Source organism: Lichtheimia ornata (assembly GCF_029851405.1).
Source record: "Lichtheimia ornata isolate CBS 291.66 chromosome Unknown scaffold00041, whole genome shotgun sequence".
Taxonomy (NCBI): Eukaryota; Fungi; Mucoromycota; class Mucoromycetes; order Mucorales; family Lichtheimiaceae; genus Lichtheimia; species Lichtheimia ornata.
Window position 1 is genome coordinate 164,336 of NW_026695361.1, and position 15,529 is coordinate 179,864.

General features: G+C 43.7%; 4 protein-coding genes across 4 annotated transcripts; all 4 read left to right on the forward strand.

Moving 5' to 3' along the window:
- Nucleotides 1-2,427: 2,427 nt before the first annotated feature.
- Nucleotides 2,428-3,729, forward strand: O0I10_008057 (uncharacterized protein; the record flags this gene model as incomplete). Its single annotated transcript, XM_058488064.1, has 2 exons — nt 2,428-2,635; nt 2,699-3,729. The coding sequence occupies 2 exons, from the start codon at nt 2,428-2,430 to the stop codon at nt 3,727-3,729; spliced, it is 1,239 nt and encodes a 412-aa protein (XP_058341176.1).
- Nucleotides 3,730-5,931: 2,202 nt separating this feature from the next.
- Nucleotides 5,932-9,525, forward strand: O0I10_008058 (uncharacterized protein; the record flags this gene model as incomplete). The annotated part of the gene is made up of 7 exons (XM_058488065.1): nt 5,932-6,118; nt 6,214-6,500; nt 6,567-6,658; nt 6,717-6,806; nt 6,871-7,186; nt 7,263-7,516; nt 7,584-9,525. The coding sequence occupies 7 exons, from the start codon at nt 5,932-5,934 to the stop codon at nt 9,523-9,525; spliced, it is 3,168 nt and encodes a 1,055-aa protein (XP_058341177.1).
- Nucleotides 9,526-10,195: 670 nt separating this feature from the next.
- Nucleotides 10,196-11,579, forward strand: O0I10_008059 (uncharacterized protein; the record flags this gene model as incomplete). The annotated part of the gene is made up of 2 exons (XM_058488066.1): nt 10,196-11,106; nt 11,165-11,579. The coding sequence occupies 2 exons, from the start codon at nt 10,196-10,198 to the stop codon at nt 11,577-11,579; spliced, it is 1,326 nt and encodes a 441-aa protein (XP_058341178.1).
- A 2,466-nt stretch (nt 11,580-14,045) lies between these two features.
- O0I10_008060 (uncharacterized protein) lies at nt 14,046-15,426 on the forward strand (the record flags this gene model as incomplete). The annotated part of the gene is made up of 2 exons (XM_058488067.1): nt 14,046-14,956; nt 15,015-15,426. The coding sequence occupies 2 exons, from the start codon at nt 14,046-14,048 to the stop codon at nt 15,424-15,426; spliced, it is 1,323 nt and encodes a 440-aa protein (XP_058341179.1).
- Between the last annotated feature and the right edge of the window lie 103 nt (nt 15,427-15,529).

Genomic DNA, 15,529 nt, shown 5'->3' on the forward strand with positions numbered 1-15,529 from the left:
ACATGCACACTTTTGCGCGCGCGCTTCTTTTTAATGTTTCCTGCAAAAGGCTGTGTACTACCAAATCCTGACTCTGAGTTGGCTTTTCCAAATGATTCGCTGCTTTCCCCCAATCAAGTCATATTTATTGCTTGCATCTAGTCTCCTGCAACTCTTGCATCAATATGCCACTAATATTGCGTTTCCCCGTCAATATCTGACATCATTGTGCCCATGGCTTTGCTTGTTTTTTTCTTCCAATTGGCAATAAATGTCATTAACAGCCACACAGCTATCAAGATGGAAATCCTTTGCCTTGGTCGGTTTACTGTGCTGTTGTCAATACTATTCTTAAGGATACTATCACATGAACAACGTAACCTGATATGAGAGTAATGTATTTTTGTCATCCAAATGTGTGTATGCTTTCATGTGCGCCACATGTACATGCCCGCCAAATGCTCTCCCTCATCCATTACTTACACAAAGGGAGGCACACATACACCAAAAAACAACCTCTAGGTTTTATGCTATGCTGCCAATGTTCTTGTTCACTCACACACACTACCGCTTACACACCCGAATAATAAAAAACAATGTGTGCACAAGCCTGCATCCTATGCACACTGCCGTGCAATGATATGAAAAATAGGAACAAATCATGATGCACCTTCTGAAAATACACGCACACACGGGCCCGTGCATCATTGTGTGTGCAAACAAGGCATATTGAACGCGCTAATATTATCTTTTTCCCTTCATTTGCGTACCTCGGTAAACATGAAGCAGTGCAACAGAACATGACGCTGTTGTATTTGCTTTCAAAACGATCCTTTGATATGGCTTTCTTTTAGCACGTGCCATGATCGTTAGGACATCAAATCGAAACTTGCCCATGTGACATCTTTTGCTTGACAATTCAGATCTCGACCACGGATCGGCAATATTGCTGGCCGCCACCCCGTGAATCGTAGTCCTGACTGCATGTAATACTATACACACATGCGCACTTTCGACAACCTTTTCACGTTGTCGTTACTCGAACATCCATTCTAGTATCAATAAGGTTCTATTTATCGTACCTTGAAAACAACTTTTTATCACCCATCGATATCGCCGAAACGAGGGATGTCTTTTTCTACATAAGTCATTCCAACCATTTTGATCCATTAACATAATAATGACAACGTCGAGACTGATTCAAGATACATCATGCAAGCAATTTACAAGCAAATAAATGTCGCTGATCCGAATGATGACGATGACGATTGATGTATTCTTAGAGTAATGAGATCACTGGCCACAATGATCTACCCATTATGCCGTGCGCGCCTCGCTGTAGACCGCCGATAAATGACAAGTGCTTCATTGACACCACGTTATTGACATTCCCAAAAGTGTCCATGCCTAGTACTATTGGGCATACCAAGCATCTCCAGGCACATAGATTGGTGTCACGAGCTGTTTTTATCATAAAAGAAGCATTGTCAACGATGAACTCGCTAGCTGTTGACGTCAATTGGACACGGCAAATCCTTTCAAAGTTGCATGAAATGTTCATGCACACATCGGGTTTATCATTTGTATGTACAATGAGGCCAACTGGATCCCTTTACAAGCATTTGGAATACAAGAAGCTTCATACAGGCGAGCATTTACAACGTAAAAGATGCATCCTTTGCCGAAGACAATGGGCTCGTAAACCAAAAATGGATTGAACATTGAGCTTTACGACCTTTTGATAGCTAGAGCACGTTTATGGATGGAGTCAAGATGCTCGATTTTTGATATGCTAGTGCATAGGGTGGATGAAATACGATGATCCACAGGCCACATGGAAGCGATACCATGTTTTATTACTCTCTCTGTTACCAGAGTGGCCATGAAGATAGAGCTACTACCATCATCGTGCGTGACACGGTACGGCCCAAATGGCCTTACCGCTACTGTATAAGGTCGTTTTTGTATGTCTCCGATAGCCATCGTGGTAATGAACTTTCTTTTTCTCGTTGTATGTCTCTTGTTTTTTGTGGCACTGAGAGTGTTATGCAGACACAAACGTACATGGGCCAATCGGTGTAGTCCGAAAGTGTATTTTCAGCAAGCACCAAATGGGATGATTATATGTAGTTGTGCGAGATCTTTCGTGCCGAGTGCTCGGGAAGAGTAAGGAAAGGCGCTATTGCTGTTGGATCTAATTTTTTGGCTAAAAGAGAGGAGCGGGGAGAATACAAAGTCTGGAATTGGCTGAAAACAGCAAAAAGCCAAATGATGGGTCCGCACAAATCGGATTCTTGTGTCACCCTTGATGTGATGCATCTTATCTTGAGCCACTCCCAATGCTTAGTTGTGTTTGTGCGCTATGTGTCGGGCAGCAACCCCTTCCCCCCAGGCCCTTTGTTTCTCTCTTTTTCTTTTCCCTTTTACTCCACCCCCACCTTTTTTTGTATGCCTGTAATAGTACCATTCTTGTCAGGAAGTAGCAAGCAGTTGTCAATTGACGTAGAACAACCCATCATCTACTTGCGTGGCCCACCAAGTCATTCTACTATTAATGAACTTAAGGGATCTATTGTTCTCAATTTGTCAAAACCTATTTCTGCGTCACTAGTGGATGTCAAATTTGTTGGCAAAGCTCAATCACAATGGCCAGAAGGTGAGAACGAAACATGAATAAGATCCCAAAAAAAAACCTACATTCTCATCCAAATGTTACTAGGCATAGGACCTCGTGGCACCAAGTTGTATCATGAAAAAGTAATTTGGGAACAACAAGCTGTATTATGGCAACCAGATGTTGATGACAAGGGTATGATCCCTGCAGGCGATCATCGATGGCCCTTTCAATTTGCATTATCCAATGATATGGTGGAGACGATTGAAGATGAAATGGCACAAGTATCCTATTATTTATCAGCTACTGTAAGGCGACCTGGATCACTGGTGAATTGGAAACGTCGACGAGACATGCTTGTGTTGCGAACATTATCGGGTGATGATCGCATGATTCGAATGGAGCGGGATACGGATTGGTGTACAGCAACCATTGCATTAGAACAATCGGCTGTAGTGGCTGGTGCACATTTTCCTCTTACGTTTATGTTTGTCCCAAAGCAAAAAGGGGTGGCACTTGAGTGCATTTCGATGGTGGTTCAAGAACACAAGGCGTATCGTTTGGCCGAGTATCACGCTGCACGTAGCGAAAACATGAAATTCAAAATCAACCTTGATTCAGCAACCAGTGCTACAGACCCCGAGATGGTCGATGCATCCTTTGCACAGCTGCGTCGTGCACTTAATGCAAAAAATGCTCACATCCCACTCACGGTGGAGCCGTTTCAATATCGCCTCGTTCTCCAAATGCCAGATTGCAAATCTTTGACGCACTCGACTTATTTTCCCGAAATCGAAATACGCCACCTCTTGCATATTCGTATGGAGCTCTCTATGCCTAATTGCACTGAGCGTTCCATTATCGACTTTAAAACACCCATCACTATCATGGATTGTAGACTCAAGGATGAATTTGGATTGCCTGCATATGAGGAACGTGCGCCATCTGCAAATGATCTGGATCGAGGAGAAGGTCGATTTAAAGCATTATCGAATACGTTGGCAATGGGCTTCTTTGTATGCCCCTGTTACACCGAGTATAGGAAAACCGTAATGGGCAATCGAGAAGACTTTCTATTGTTGAGGCAGCAAATTATTTCCGAGCACACCGCTTTGCCTCCACCCTATGATGGCTAGAGAAATCATACCCATCATTACCTTTCACCTATCCTCATTCCTTTTTTGGGATACATACTTGATTTATCTTAGTACACATATACCTGTAATGATAATTGTGACCTATGAACCCAAGCTCGTAGATAACATAATAGTAGTAGTAGCTTGTATTCTATAATCCCTTGATCCTGTATGTGAGCGTTGCCTGGCAACCATTATGTATTAGTATTCTCCGCTGCTGTCATGTACCACATGCCCAGTGAAGGAAACATAAACATATCAACGATCGTTTTATTCCCACACTATATAGCAGCGCTGCTTGACGTAGTCACTCATCATCTTCCATAGTAGTGAAATAGACGACAAGTATACTATTAAGAAACGCGTACCACCTATCACATGGGTTTGATATGGGCTACTATCCTTGATACGGTGTCACTATTTTCATATGAATAGCTGTCTCGCTGTCAACTTTCTTCCACCGCTACGCATGCAAGCCATCATGGATTCTTCAAGTTGATTTAATATGGACGAGTGCTCACTTGCTTGCACCACACATTTCATTTGCTTGTACGACAATGATGAAACTTTCCAGGCGAGCCCATGAAACTCGATACTGTAAATAGAACAAAGTTCCATATGTATATCCACAACCACGGTATCCATATAGAGCCCCGTCAAGTCCTTTTCTCTCTGCAATGGAGAATAGCTCTTTAACAAGAACCTCGCTGCAACCAACGTTGTCACCGCTACCGGCTCAGCCACGTAATACGCATCTGTTGAAAGAACGGCACCAGCTATGGCGCGCTATAGCACCCTTTTTTTCCGAGAAGGCCTTACCACAGATCCATGCTGGGTGTGGTCAACTAACAACGACAACGAGAATCTGCTTGTTGCAAGATGATCTCGAATGATCAGATGACTGTGACAACAAACAATCGCAACCCGTGCTTCTAATCTAGTGCAGCAGTGAACTCCTCCCCACATTTTAATATGCTGTTGTAGATTATCAGTGTGGCACTTGTCAACTTGCGATCGCATCACTTTTGATTCAAAACACTGTAATCATGCCGCTCGTATACCATTCACCCAGCCAATCACCCATTTACATGCTGTGATGCATCTCACAGCCAGTGTTTTCTATCAGGGACGAACCAAAAGCAAGTCTCCCCTCAACGAAAAGCACCAAGCCATCAAAAAGGTAAATACGGATATGCATCATGGCATGAGTGGGCATAATCAAGTGAGGAGATGTTTTCTTTTTCATATGTCTATTAGACCCCATGTGCTACCGCCATGTCATAGCCCTGTTAGCAAACTAGAAAGAGTGTCACCTATAGAGACGTACAAGAATAGCAATGAGCATGAATTTTGACTAGGCAATGGACAAATGAGAGCGTGCGCTTGGATAGTAGCATTATGTTTTTTTTGTTTTTCACATGTGGTGGAAATACAATGAGAGCAAGCATGTGATTCATGCTCTTACCCCACACACATTGATGTCAACTGGGACACCCGCACCACCATCATGATCGGTCACTTCTGGTCCACATATCCATGTACTTTTGCAATAGACGTATATTTTTGAGTGTCCACTCGTTAGCTTCGTGCCTCGGGGAGTTACAAAAATGGGGAGGATATAACCTAGGGGTAAGTGGCAATGCAGGAGGAAGGACATCCAATGTCTCAAACGCACAAAAGATGTCGTGAATATACATGATGCGTGATCGGGCTATAGCGAGACATAGTGTGAATGGTAGACATTCTCCACAGCAATAGTAGATCTGCAACACTTGACGCGATCGTGAGTCTAGTTGTCATTCAATAATCTTATCCCCGCCACTGTATCTATCACTACACTACCGCCATTATCATCGTTGTCAGGACAACAGCATGGTTACATACTTGTCGTGTTCAAAGATGGTCTTATGCATAAGAAAAGAGATGGTCCTGCATCAAGGTTTATGCTGCATATACCATAACAACAACAACAGACATGTGGGCAAAAAAAAGTTCAAGAAGAGGGCAACACAAATGACGTTACTCAAAAAGTGTATCTTGCACCCTCACTGACCAGAATTCCGTTCCGATCATCTCTTTTCGTTTTTCATCAACTTTTTGTTTCAAGGTGTATATACAGCAATCACGAAGCCATTCGTATCCTAGCTATATCACCTCCACCTCCACCTCCACCACTTGTACAACAATACTATGGGGTCCTCAATGGAATCGCAAGAGCAACAACCTCCTCTCGACTCGTTAAATGTTGACGGCAGCGTCTCTCTTCTCAGCTCACCAAATGCTTCCACCCCTGAACAACCCAACGACGATGCCATGGACTTATTCCTCAACCAAGTAGCCGACTACAACTCACAACACTTGAATCTTAACCACCATGATGCCAATGCCGGTAAATGTCTCGGCTTGTGGGGGGGGGGGTAACTCTCACATGCGTGTATATACAACAGGAACATTGACCCACTCATCCTATTCTTTTCCTTGCAGTGATGGACCCGTCACAAGTGCTTCTACATCACCATCAGCAACAACAGCAACACCCCAAGATCGAATCAGCCGGTCATTCTTTCGACAACCTATGTCTTGAAAACCAACACTTGCTCAACGTCGACGGTACGTCGAAACCGGCCTTGGAGACCAGTAGCGACGGCGGCAGTAGCTCGGTTGCCACAACCACGACAACAACTCAACAGCAGCAGCAACAACAGCAACAACAGCAACAAAAGCCCAAAGGCAAAGGCAAAGACAACAACGGTGGTGGTGGTCTTCTCAATGTATGTACTTTCTTTTCCTCTCTTTCTCTTGTTTCTTTTGTCCACTGACATTGGGTGACATGATAGGCTTTTGCCAATCCATTATTACATGCCATTCCTGTCTTGGCTCGAAATTGCCTCAACTTTGAAGATTTTCTTGCTCAAGCTGCGCTTCAAGGGTAAGATTTTCTTGACATGATCACTATTCAGATATCATTGACATCATATATATAATAGACAAAATGGTCTTTTGGGTCCAAAGATGCAGAAAGCCGATAATTATGCCGCACCTGACAAGCTGATGCTGGATCCATCAAAAGAATCATTGTAAGTGATCACTGTTGTTGTTCGGTATCGTCATTTTCATTGTCGCTAATGATTTCATGGTCAGCTCTGGAAAAGTCGGGAGTCCCTGGCATATTCGGGTCCTTGGATTACCATCTTCAGGCGCCAAGTCGCGTGTAGAAACACAAATCAAAGTGTGTATTCAGCTTGTCAATGCCAACAATGAGCTCGCCACCGAGTTTTCACATTTGCGATTGCCTGAGCATATGGTTGCCAAGGAGAAGCTCAAGAGGAAGCACCAAAAAGGCGATGATCGATCGGCATTAGTAGAATCCAAAGTACTGCGTTTGGAAGCAGCTGTGGTATGCGATAGTCATCCGGACAATGAGATCATCATGTGCACCAGCTGTGTTCATCGAGAGGTAACTTTTTTTGGGGGGGAGAGGGTCATTGTGATTTTCCCTTTTGCTGGTTATACTAAAAGCACTACTTTTATAGCGCAAACGATTGAAGCGGAAAAGAGACAACAAAGTTGCACGTGCTGCCAACAAGGAAGGCAATGCTGCCAAGCTCGCTGCTTTATTCGCCAATGACTTGCCCAACCTTGAAGACGAAGAAGTGATGGCACAAGAACGACGCAAGATCCTTTTGTTCAACTGCAGCGAATACATTGAATTCAATGAAGGCGAAGCAACTCTACCAACCCGTGTGACCTGTTACTGCCGGCATCATAGTGAGAAAACTGGTTTCAGGTACATATCTATATGCATAACCTATACACCTACGATGAGACTTACTAATGAAAATTCATTTTTAAAGAATCGTCTTTACCGTCAAGGATTCCCAGAACCATGTTCTTGCTACAGGTCGATCGCCACCCATTATGATCACTGATGACCATAAGAGTTCCAAGGTACAAACAGCTGCTGCTGCTGTTGCCACTGCCAACAATGCTGCTGCCGCTGCAAGGAAACGCACGCGTTCCGAATTTGATATTCCAGAGGTGCCTTCGAGTGTTAAGAGGAAAGCACTTAATGATGGTGAAACCGATTCTGGTGTATCCAGCCCAAGCCCTATCGTATCGGCACCACCCACACCTACTTCACAAGCCGATGATGTTCCATCAAGTCCAAAGAGAAGACAGCAGCATAATGGTAGTGTTGCCACATCGTCTCCATCCAACCACAGTGCCAGCGGTGCACAAAATTTCCTCTCGCATCAACCTTCGCAATCATCGTCTTTCAGCAACAACATCCAACAGATACCACAAGGCGAGTTGTTCGACTTTTTGCATTCTGAAGATATCAACATGGATCATCTCTTGCAAGCACCCCCTACTACTGTACCTGAATCTTCACATCAAGCATCCAGCAGTAACAGCAGCAGCAGTAGTAGCAGCAACAATGGTACACAACGACATGTTCCATTACAGGCACCATTTAGCGCACCTTTATACCGTAGTCGACGTACAAATGGAGTGAATGGCATGGCATGTAGTCAACAACAACAACAATGGCAAGCTAGCAACTTGTATGCACGTATGCAGCAAAAGAATGCCATGATGGAGCGTACCAAATCAAGCAACTTGCCGAAATTACATCGATTGATTCCATCGGAAGGACCAATTTATGGTGGTGCCGAAGTGACAGTGCTGGGCGCTAACTTTTACGAAGGATTGACATGCATGTTTGGTGAAAACCCAGCTATGCCAACTCATTGCTGGAGTGCCAACACGTTGCTATGTATTCTACCCCCTGCTGCCAATGCTGGTCCTGTTGTTGTATCATTCAAGGAACATCCACTCATGCTTGAAGGCCAAGATGTTGTCCTGTTTACCTACTTTGATGAAAGTGATCGTGCCTTGATGGAACTTGCTTTGCAAGTGGTGGGTCTCAAGACAATGGGTCGTGTTGAAGATGCTCGTCAAATCGCTATGCGTATTGTACAAGGTGACCATGGCAACAGTGGTAACAAGGATAGCAACACCACCACCAGCAACAACAACAACAACACGAATAGCAACAACAACAACAACACAAACCACCAGGATGCATTAGCATTACAACAAACACCACGCGTTGGATATCGACAAATGTTGACGACCAAAGCGGCTATGGCAGTCTACGAGAATGCTCGCGCACTATGTATCGGTGGTCGATTAGAAGAGCAAGTGATTGCAGCTTTGATCTCTGCTATGGATTATTACAATGGCGAGTTGTCTTTGACCAACGGCAATCAACACAGCCTCTTGCATTTGGCAACCATTTGTGGATATGATCGACTTGTACGGGTGCTTGTCAAATTGGGTTGTGATGTTAATCAGCCCGATCACAATGGCTTCACGGCGTTACATTTTGCGAGCTGGACTGGCAAAGTCGATATTGTTCAAGCCTTGATTGCTAAAGCCAACTTGCAAGCACGCAACATCATGGGCAAGACGGCTGAGAAAATGGCCCTTGATGCTGGTCATGCTCATGTGGTTGAATTGTTTAAACGCATGCCTCGCCGTACAACTAAAAAGAATACTCGAAGGCGACGTTCCCATCAGTTGAATAAGGATGGTGATGATGATGAAACAGTGCGTATACCACTCTCGGAGTTTATTCCCTCTGAAGCTGTCGAGACCGCCCGTGCTGTGCTTCCAACTCGTCTCAACAATATGCTTTCCACTTTTTACACCTTCTCTATTAACACAAGCTGCGTCAAGAACTTGGGTAATGCTGTAGGCCAAGTCTATAATTTCATGCTTGATCCGTTTTAATGTACACAAAACATACACAACATACATTCTACCTTCTTCTTCCCCTCCCCCCACCTCGTACACGTCTCTTTTTTCTCGCTCGATTTCATCCATCTTGTTCTCACTATTCTTTTCCTCATCTTTAAACCACACACCATAAATCTCCTTTTCTCTCTCTTCAAATACAATCTATCTATTTATCCATCTTCCATTGTTATTGCTTGTGGGGCACCGTAGCTAGGAGAAACAAGATACAAAAACGTCATGATAATGGCATTGCCCTATTTTGAATATCTATTCCTGTTCATGCAAATATGCCTTTGTACGGCCGATGAGATGAAGAAGCTTATCCACCTCCTTGCATATTACCTTGCACATTTCACTATCTGCTTCCCATATCATCCCTTACTATGAATCTTCTCCCCCGTTCTTTCTTTCTCTCTTTTGACAAATACATAAATTTTGTGGCTGCTATACTGCGCGCCATGGCTAGAATCATGCAGGTGCGGCAAGTGCGGCATTACGACGTCTAGTTGAATACGTAGCGTTGCATGTCACATACATGAAATCATACCTTCCTTCTCCTTACTATCTAAAATGGTTTACTTCTTGACTAGGGTCGCGGATTAGCGGTATTCACTCACCAGCATGGTATAAAAAGGCTGTATTCTTATCTTTTTCGCCAAACAACATGGCACCTTTACCCCCTCTTTACCGCACTTTTGTTCGTCCCGAGACTCTACCAGAGAAAAAGAGCTATCCAGCACCGGGAGGTTTTAGTCAAGTTATTACCCCAACTCTTTACATCAAATATGCTATTTTCATTGAACAGGATGATCAAAGAGGTCTTATTCCTATCCACAAACTTGAAAAGGCTATTGCTAAAGCCTTGACCCTATTTTACCTCTTTGCCGGTCGTTTAACACCCGAGCCACGAGGACGATTTTCTATTCAAGATTTTGACAAGGGTTGTCTTTTTCAAGTATGCGAGTTGCCTGATTCATTTGAAGAATACAAAAAGAATCACTTTGGTTATGCCACTGTTCCTGTGGATGAACTCATGCCCATTCACCACTGTACCTCATTTGATACACCCCTCTTCGGTGTTCAGCTGACCCAATTACAAGGTGGCCAGGCACTTTCGTACTCACTCAATCATCGATTGGCAGAGGGTGTGGCACTTTCGGGGTTTACGAGTGCTTTAACCTATGCTTTGCGTCATGACAAAGTACCGCATATCGAAATGTATTACGACTGGCAACGTCCACCATTGAAACCTAGTCCCAAGTACGACCACAGTATTGACTATCCCGTGATGAAAGAAATCCCCAAACGCATGGCAGCAATGGATCCTGGTCCATCCACGAAACGCGTATTTGCTTTTGCTGAAGACAAAGCTCAGGAACTCAAACGTCAAATGAAACAAGAGATGCCTGATAAGGATGTCAGGTTATCAGTGCGTGATGCTATTACGGCTTTCATGTATCGAGCCATTGTCAAAGCGAGAAGGCTAAAGGGGCAATGTAATTTGGTCTATGCAGTGAGCACGCGGCATGTACACCCCGATAAACGGATGATGCAGCATTTTGGAAACTACTTTGTGTAAGTAACAACATGATCCAAGAGAAAGATAAGCATTAACATGGTTCATGTTACATAGTCCGACTACTGTTCCTGGAGAGCATGATGAGCTGATCCATAGCCCCTTGGTATCCATTGCACAACGCATCCGTGAGCACGTTGGCAAGGTGAATCCTGAATACATGGATTCATTGGAATACTATCTCAATAATCAGGAAGACCTAACCAAGGTGTCACAGCCCGTGTCCCGAATGACAGCTAAAGATGTAATATGGTCCGATGCGAGTCGATATGTGTCTGACTACGATTTCGGATACGGCAAACATTGCAGCGTGACCAGAAATTGGACTGATCCAAAGCCTATGGCAGTGGTTGCTGGGATGCCAAGAAACAATAAGGGTGAATTTGAGTTGGTGGTTCAATTGGATCCAGAGAGTATGGAACGATTGATGAATGATAAACAAGTACAATACTATACACTTGGCGCTTTTTAATTGCTCACAAATAAACGTATTACACATTTTGTTTGTTGTTTGCCCATGTCCCTTCTTTTTGTGTGGATACATGTTACGTTATCAGCATCCATGTATAAGGCATGAAAAGGCATTCTACGTAATAAAGTAGGTGCTTATCCACTTCTTCCTCTCACTTTTCGGCTACGGCTTTTTCACTCCCTTCACACACAGCAGTCTTTATGGTTGCTATGACATGTCCGAAACACCCACCTTTAGCCCATATCAAAAGTTGAACGACACCATCACACGCTTCGAATGTTCCAAGTGGTGGGCCTGATTTATGATATAGAAATCTCAAAGATTCGTCACGTCTTATATACTATGTATGTGCATGAATTAAATGCTATCATCCTTCTCCTAATCGTACAATGTAATGGCATCCTCCTTGGTTGTGGTTGGTGGGATCAGAAGCGTTCGGCACCAGCGCAATCTATAATACGGGTGGTGGTTGTCCGCCAATGTTTCATAAAGCAAAATGGCAACATTACATCTACTATCACACTTTTGTTCAACCCGAGACGTTGCCATAGAAAAAGAGTTATCCAGCAGCAGATGGTATTACTATGATTACCTCGCCAATTTACGTATTCGACCACCCTGCTGCCAATGCTGGTCCTGTTGTTGTATCATTTGAGGAACATGCATTTAAGCTTGAAGGTGTTTACCAACTTTGATGAAAGCGATCCCGTGCCTTGATGGAACTTGCTTTGCAAGTGGTTGGTCTCCAGGCAATCGGTCGTGTGGGAGATGCTCTCAAATCGCCATTGCGTATTGTATTAGGTGACCATGGCAACGGTGGTATCCAGGATACCACCACCCAACACCAACACCACGTATACAGTAACAGCAACAGCAACAATGAGAACACAGACCTACGAGGATGCATTAGCATACAATAACAAACATCACGTGCTGGATATGGGCAAATGTTGACGACCAAAACGGCTATGGCAGTCTATGAAAATTCACGTGGATTATGTACTGTGTTGATGGTGGATTATGAGAGCAAGTGATTGCAGCTTTAATATCTGCTATGGTTTATTACAATGGCGAGTTGTCTTATTTGTGGATTGATCGACTTGTACGGCTGCTCATCAAATTGGGTTGTGATGTTAATTGGTCCGGTCATAATGGATTCACGGCTTTACATTTTGCGAGCTGGATTGGCAAAGTCGATACAATTGTTCAAGCCTTGATTGCCAGAGCCAGACTGCAAGAGGCAACATTATGGGCAAGGCGGTATAAAAGATGGCTCTTGATGCTGGCCATGCTCATGTGGTTGAATTGTTTTAAGGCATACCACGTCGTACTACTAAAAAGAACGCTCGGAGGCAACGCTCTCATCAGTTGAATAAGGATGGTGATGATGATGAAAAGTGCGTATGCCAACACATCTCAACATTACGCTTTCCGCTTTTCCACCTTCTCTATTAACACATGCTGCATCAAGAATTTGGGTAATGCTGTAGGCCAAGTCAATAACTGCATGCTTGATCCGTTTTAATGTACAGCATACATTTTACACTCTTCCCCTCGTTCACATCTCTTTTTTCTCGCTCGATTTTATTCATCTTGTCGTGGCTATTCTTTTACCTCGTGTCTAAACCACAACACCATACATGTCCTTTTCTTCAAATACAATCTATCGATTTGTCCATCTTTCATTTTTATTGTGAAGCAATGTAGCCTTGATATACTGAGAGAGAAAGCAATACGGTACAAACTACCGCGATAATGGCACTCCCCCTATCTTTGACCCGTTCCTGCTCGGTAAATCTCGACCTTTAATGTCACAAGTATCAAGGAGCTGCTTTCAGTGGCTACAGTATAAATGAGAAGGGTAACAAACCCCAGTGACATGGATTTGCAATGTGACCATTGATATGGTCTTCATCATACGTGGCATGGTGGCACCCCCTACTTCGGCAACAACGTGTCCTTCCTCCAGCATGGTAATGTTTGCCTAGACCATAGCAAGCCATCCATCAATGGAAACAACTTGCCGTAATTGGATCTTCAGCATCAACAATGAAGCAAAAACGACCCAAAATTGGGCCGGCTTACCGATTAATGCAGATGCGCTTGTGAGAGGTCCTTGATATGAAACATATGCACCCACTCCCTTTTTGCAGTCGCACTCCTTTACTTCCTTCCCATGTCACCCCTTTAATACAAACAACCTTTGTGGATACTTACCAAGACAATTGACACTGGATGACGCATGGCTCGCATACTGCAAGTACGGGTACGCAAGTGCCCCGTTTGTGACATACAATAGGATACGTAGGGTTGCATCATGCCCTATAAAAATGCATGAAGCACAAATCATCCTTCTCCCTAAGATCTAATATGATGTTATACCTCATGGCTAAGGGACCGGTTTTAGCGGTATTCACCAACATGGTATAAAAAGGTTGTATTCTTGTATCTTTTTTTGCCAACAAAATGGCACCTTTACCCCCTATTTACCGTACTTTTGTTCAACCCGAGACTCTACCAGAGAAAAAGAGTTATCCAGCACCAGAAGGTGTTAGCCATGTTACTACAACTATTTACTCCAAATATGCTGTTTTCATTGAACAGGATGATCGCAGAGGTCTTATCCCGGTCCACAAGCTTGAAAAAGCTATTGCTAAAGCCTTGACCAAATTTTATCTCTTTGCCGGTCGTTTATCACCCGAGCCACGAGGACGATTTTCTATTCAAGATTTTGACAAGGGTTGTCTTTTTCAAGTATGCGAGTTGCCTGATTCATTTGAAGAATACAAAAAGAATCGCTTTGGTTATACCACTGTTCCTGTGGATGAACTCATGCCAATTCATCGCTATGCCTCATTTGATACACCGCTTGTGGGTGTTCAGCTGACCCAATTACAAGGTGGCCAGGCACTTGCATACTCGATCAGCCATCGGTTGGCTGATGGTGTGATATTTGCCAGGTTTATGAGTGCTGTGGCCTATGCTTTGCGAAATGAAGAAGTGCCGCCTATCGAAATGTATTACGACTGGCAACGTCCACCATTGAAAACAAGTCCCAAGTACGACCACAGCATTGATTATCCCGTGATGAAAGAAAAAATCCCCAAACCCGTGATGGCAATGGATCCTGGTCCCTCCATGAAACGTATAATTGCTATTACTGAAGACAAAGCTCAGGAACTCAAACGTCAAATGAAACAAGAAATGCCTAATAAGGAGGTCAAGATATCAGTACGTGATGCTATTACGGCTTTCATGTATCGAACCATTGTCAAAGCAAGAAGGCTTAAGGGACAATGTAATTTGATCTATGTGGTGAGCACGCGTAATGCACACCCCGATAAACGGCTGCAGCATTATTTTGGAAACTACATTACGTATGTAAGAAAACGATACAAGAGAACAAAAAGTAGGCATTGACATGGCTCCCGTTAGTCCAATTACTGTTCCTGGAAAGCATGATGAGCTGATCCATAGCCCCGTGGTATCTACTGCACAACGTATCCGTGAACATGTTAACAAGGTGAATCCTGAATACATGGATTCATTGGAACATTATCTGAATAATCTGGAAGATCCAAGCAAGGTGTTACCACCCCTAAGTCAAATGACATCTAAAGATGTGATGTGGTCCGATGGGAGTCGATTTGTAGCTGGCTACGATGTTGGGTATGGCAAGCATAGCAGTGTGGCAAGAAGTTGGAGTAATCCAATGCCCGTGGCATTGGTTGCTATGGGGCCCAATTATAAGGGTGCGTTCGAGTTGATGGTCCAATTGGATCCAGAGAGTATGGAACGATTGATGAATGATAAGCAAGTGCAATACTATACACTTGGCGCTTTTTAATAGAAATGGCAAGAATAAAGTATGTTTGTCAACATGCAAGATGCTGTACAGGGCATGTAATACAGGTGCGCTTGTGCGCAGTTCATGATGTGAAGCATATCCG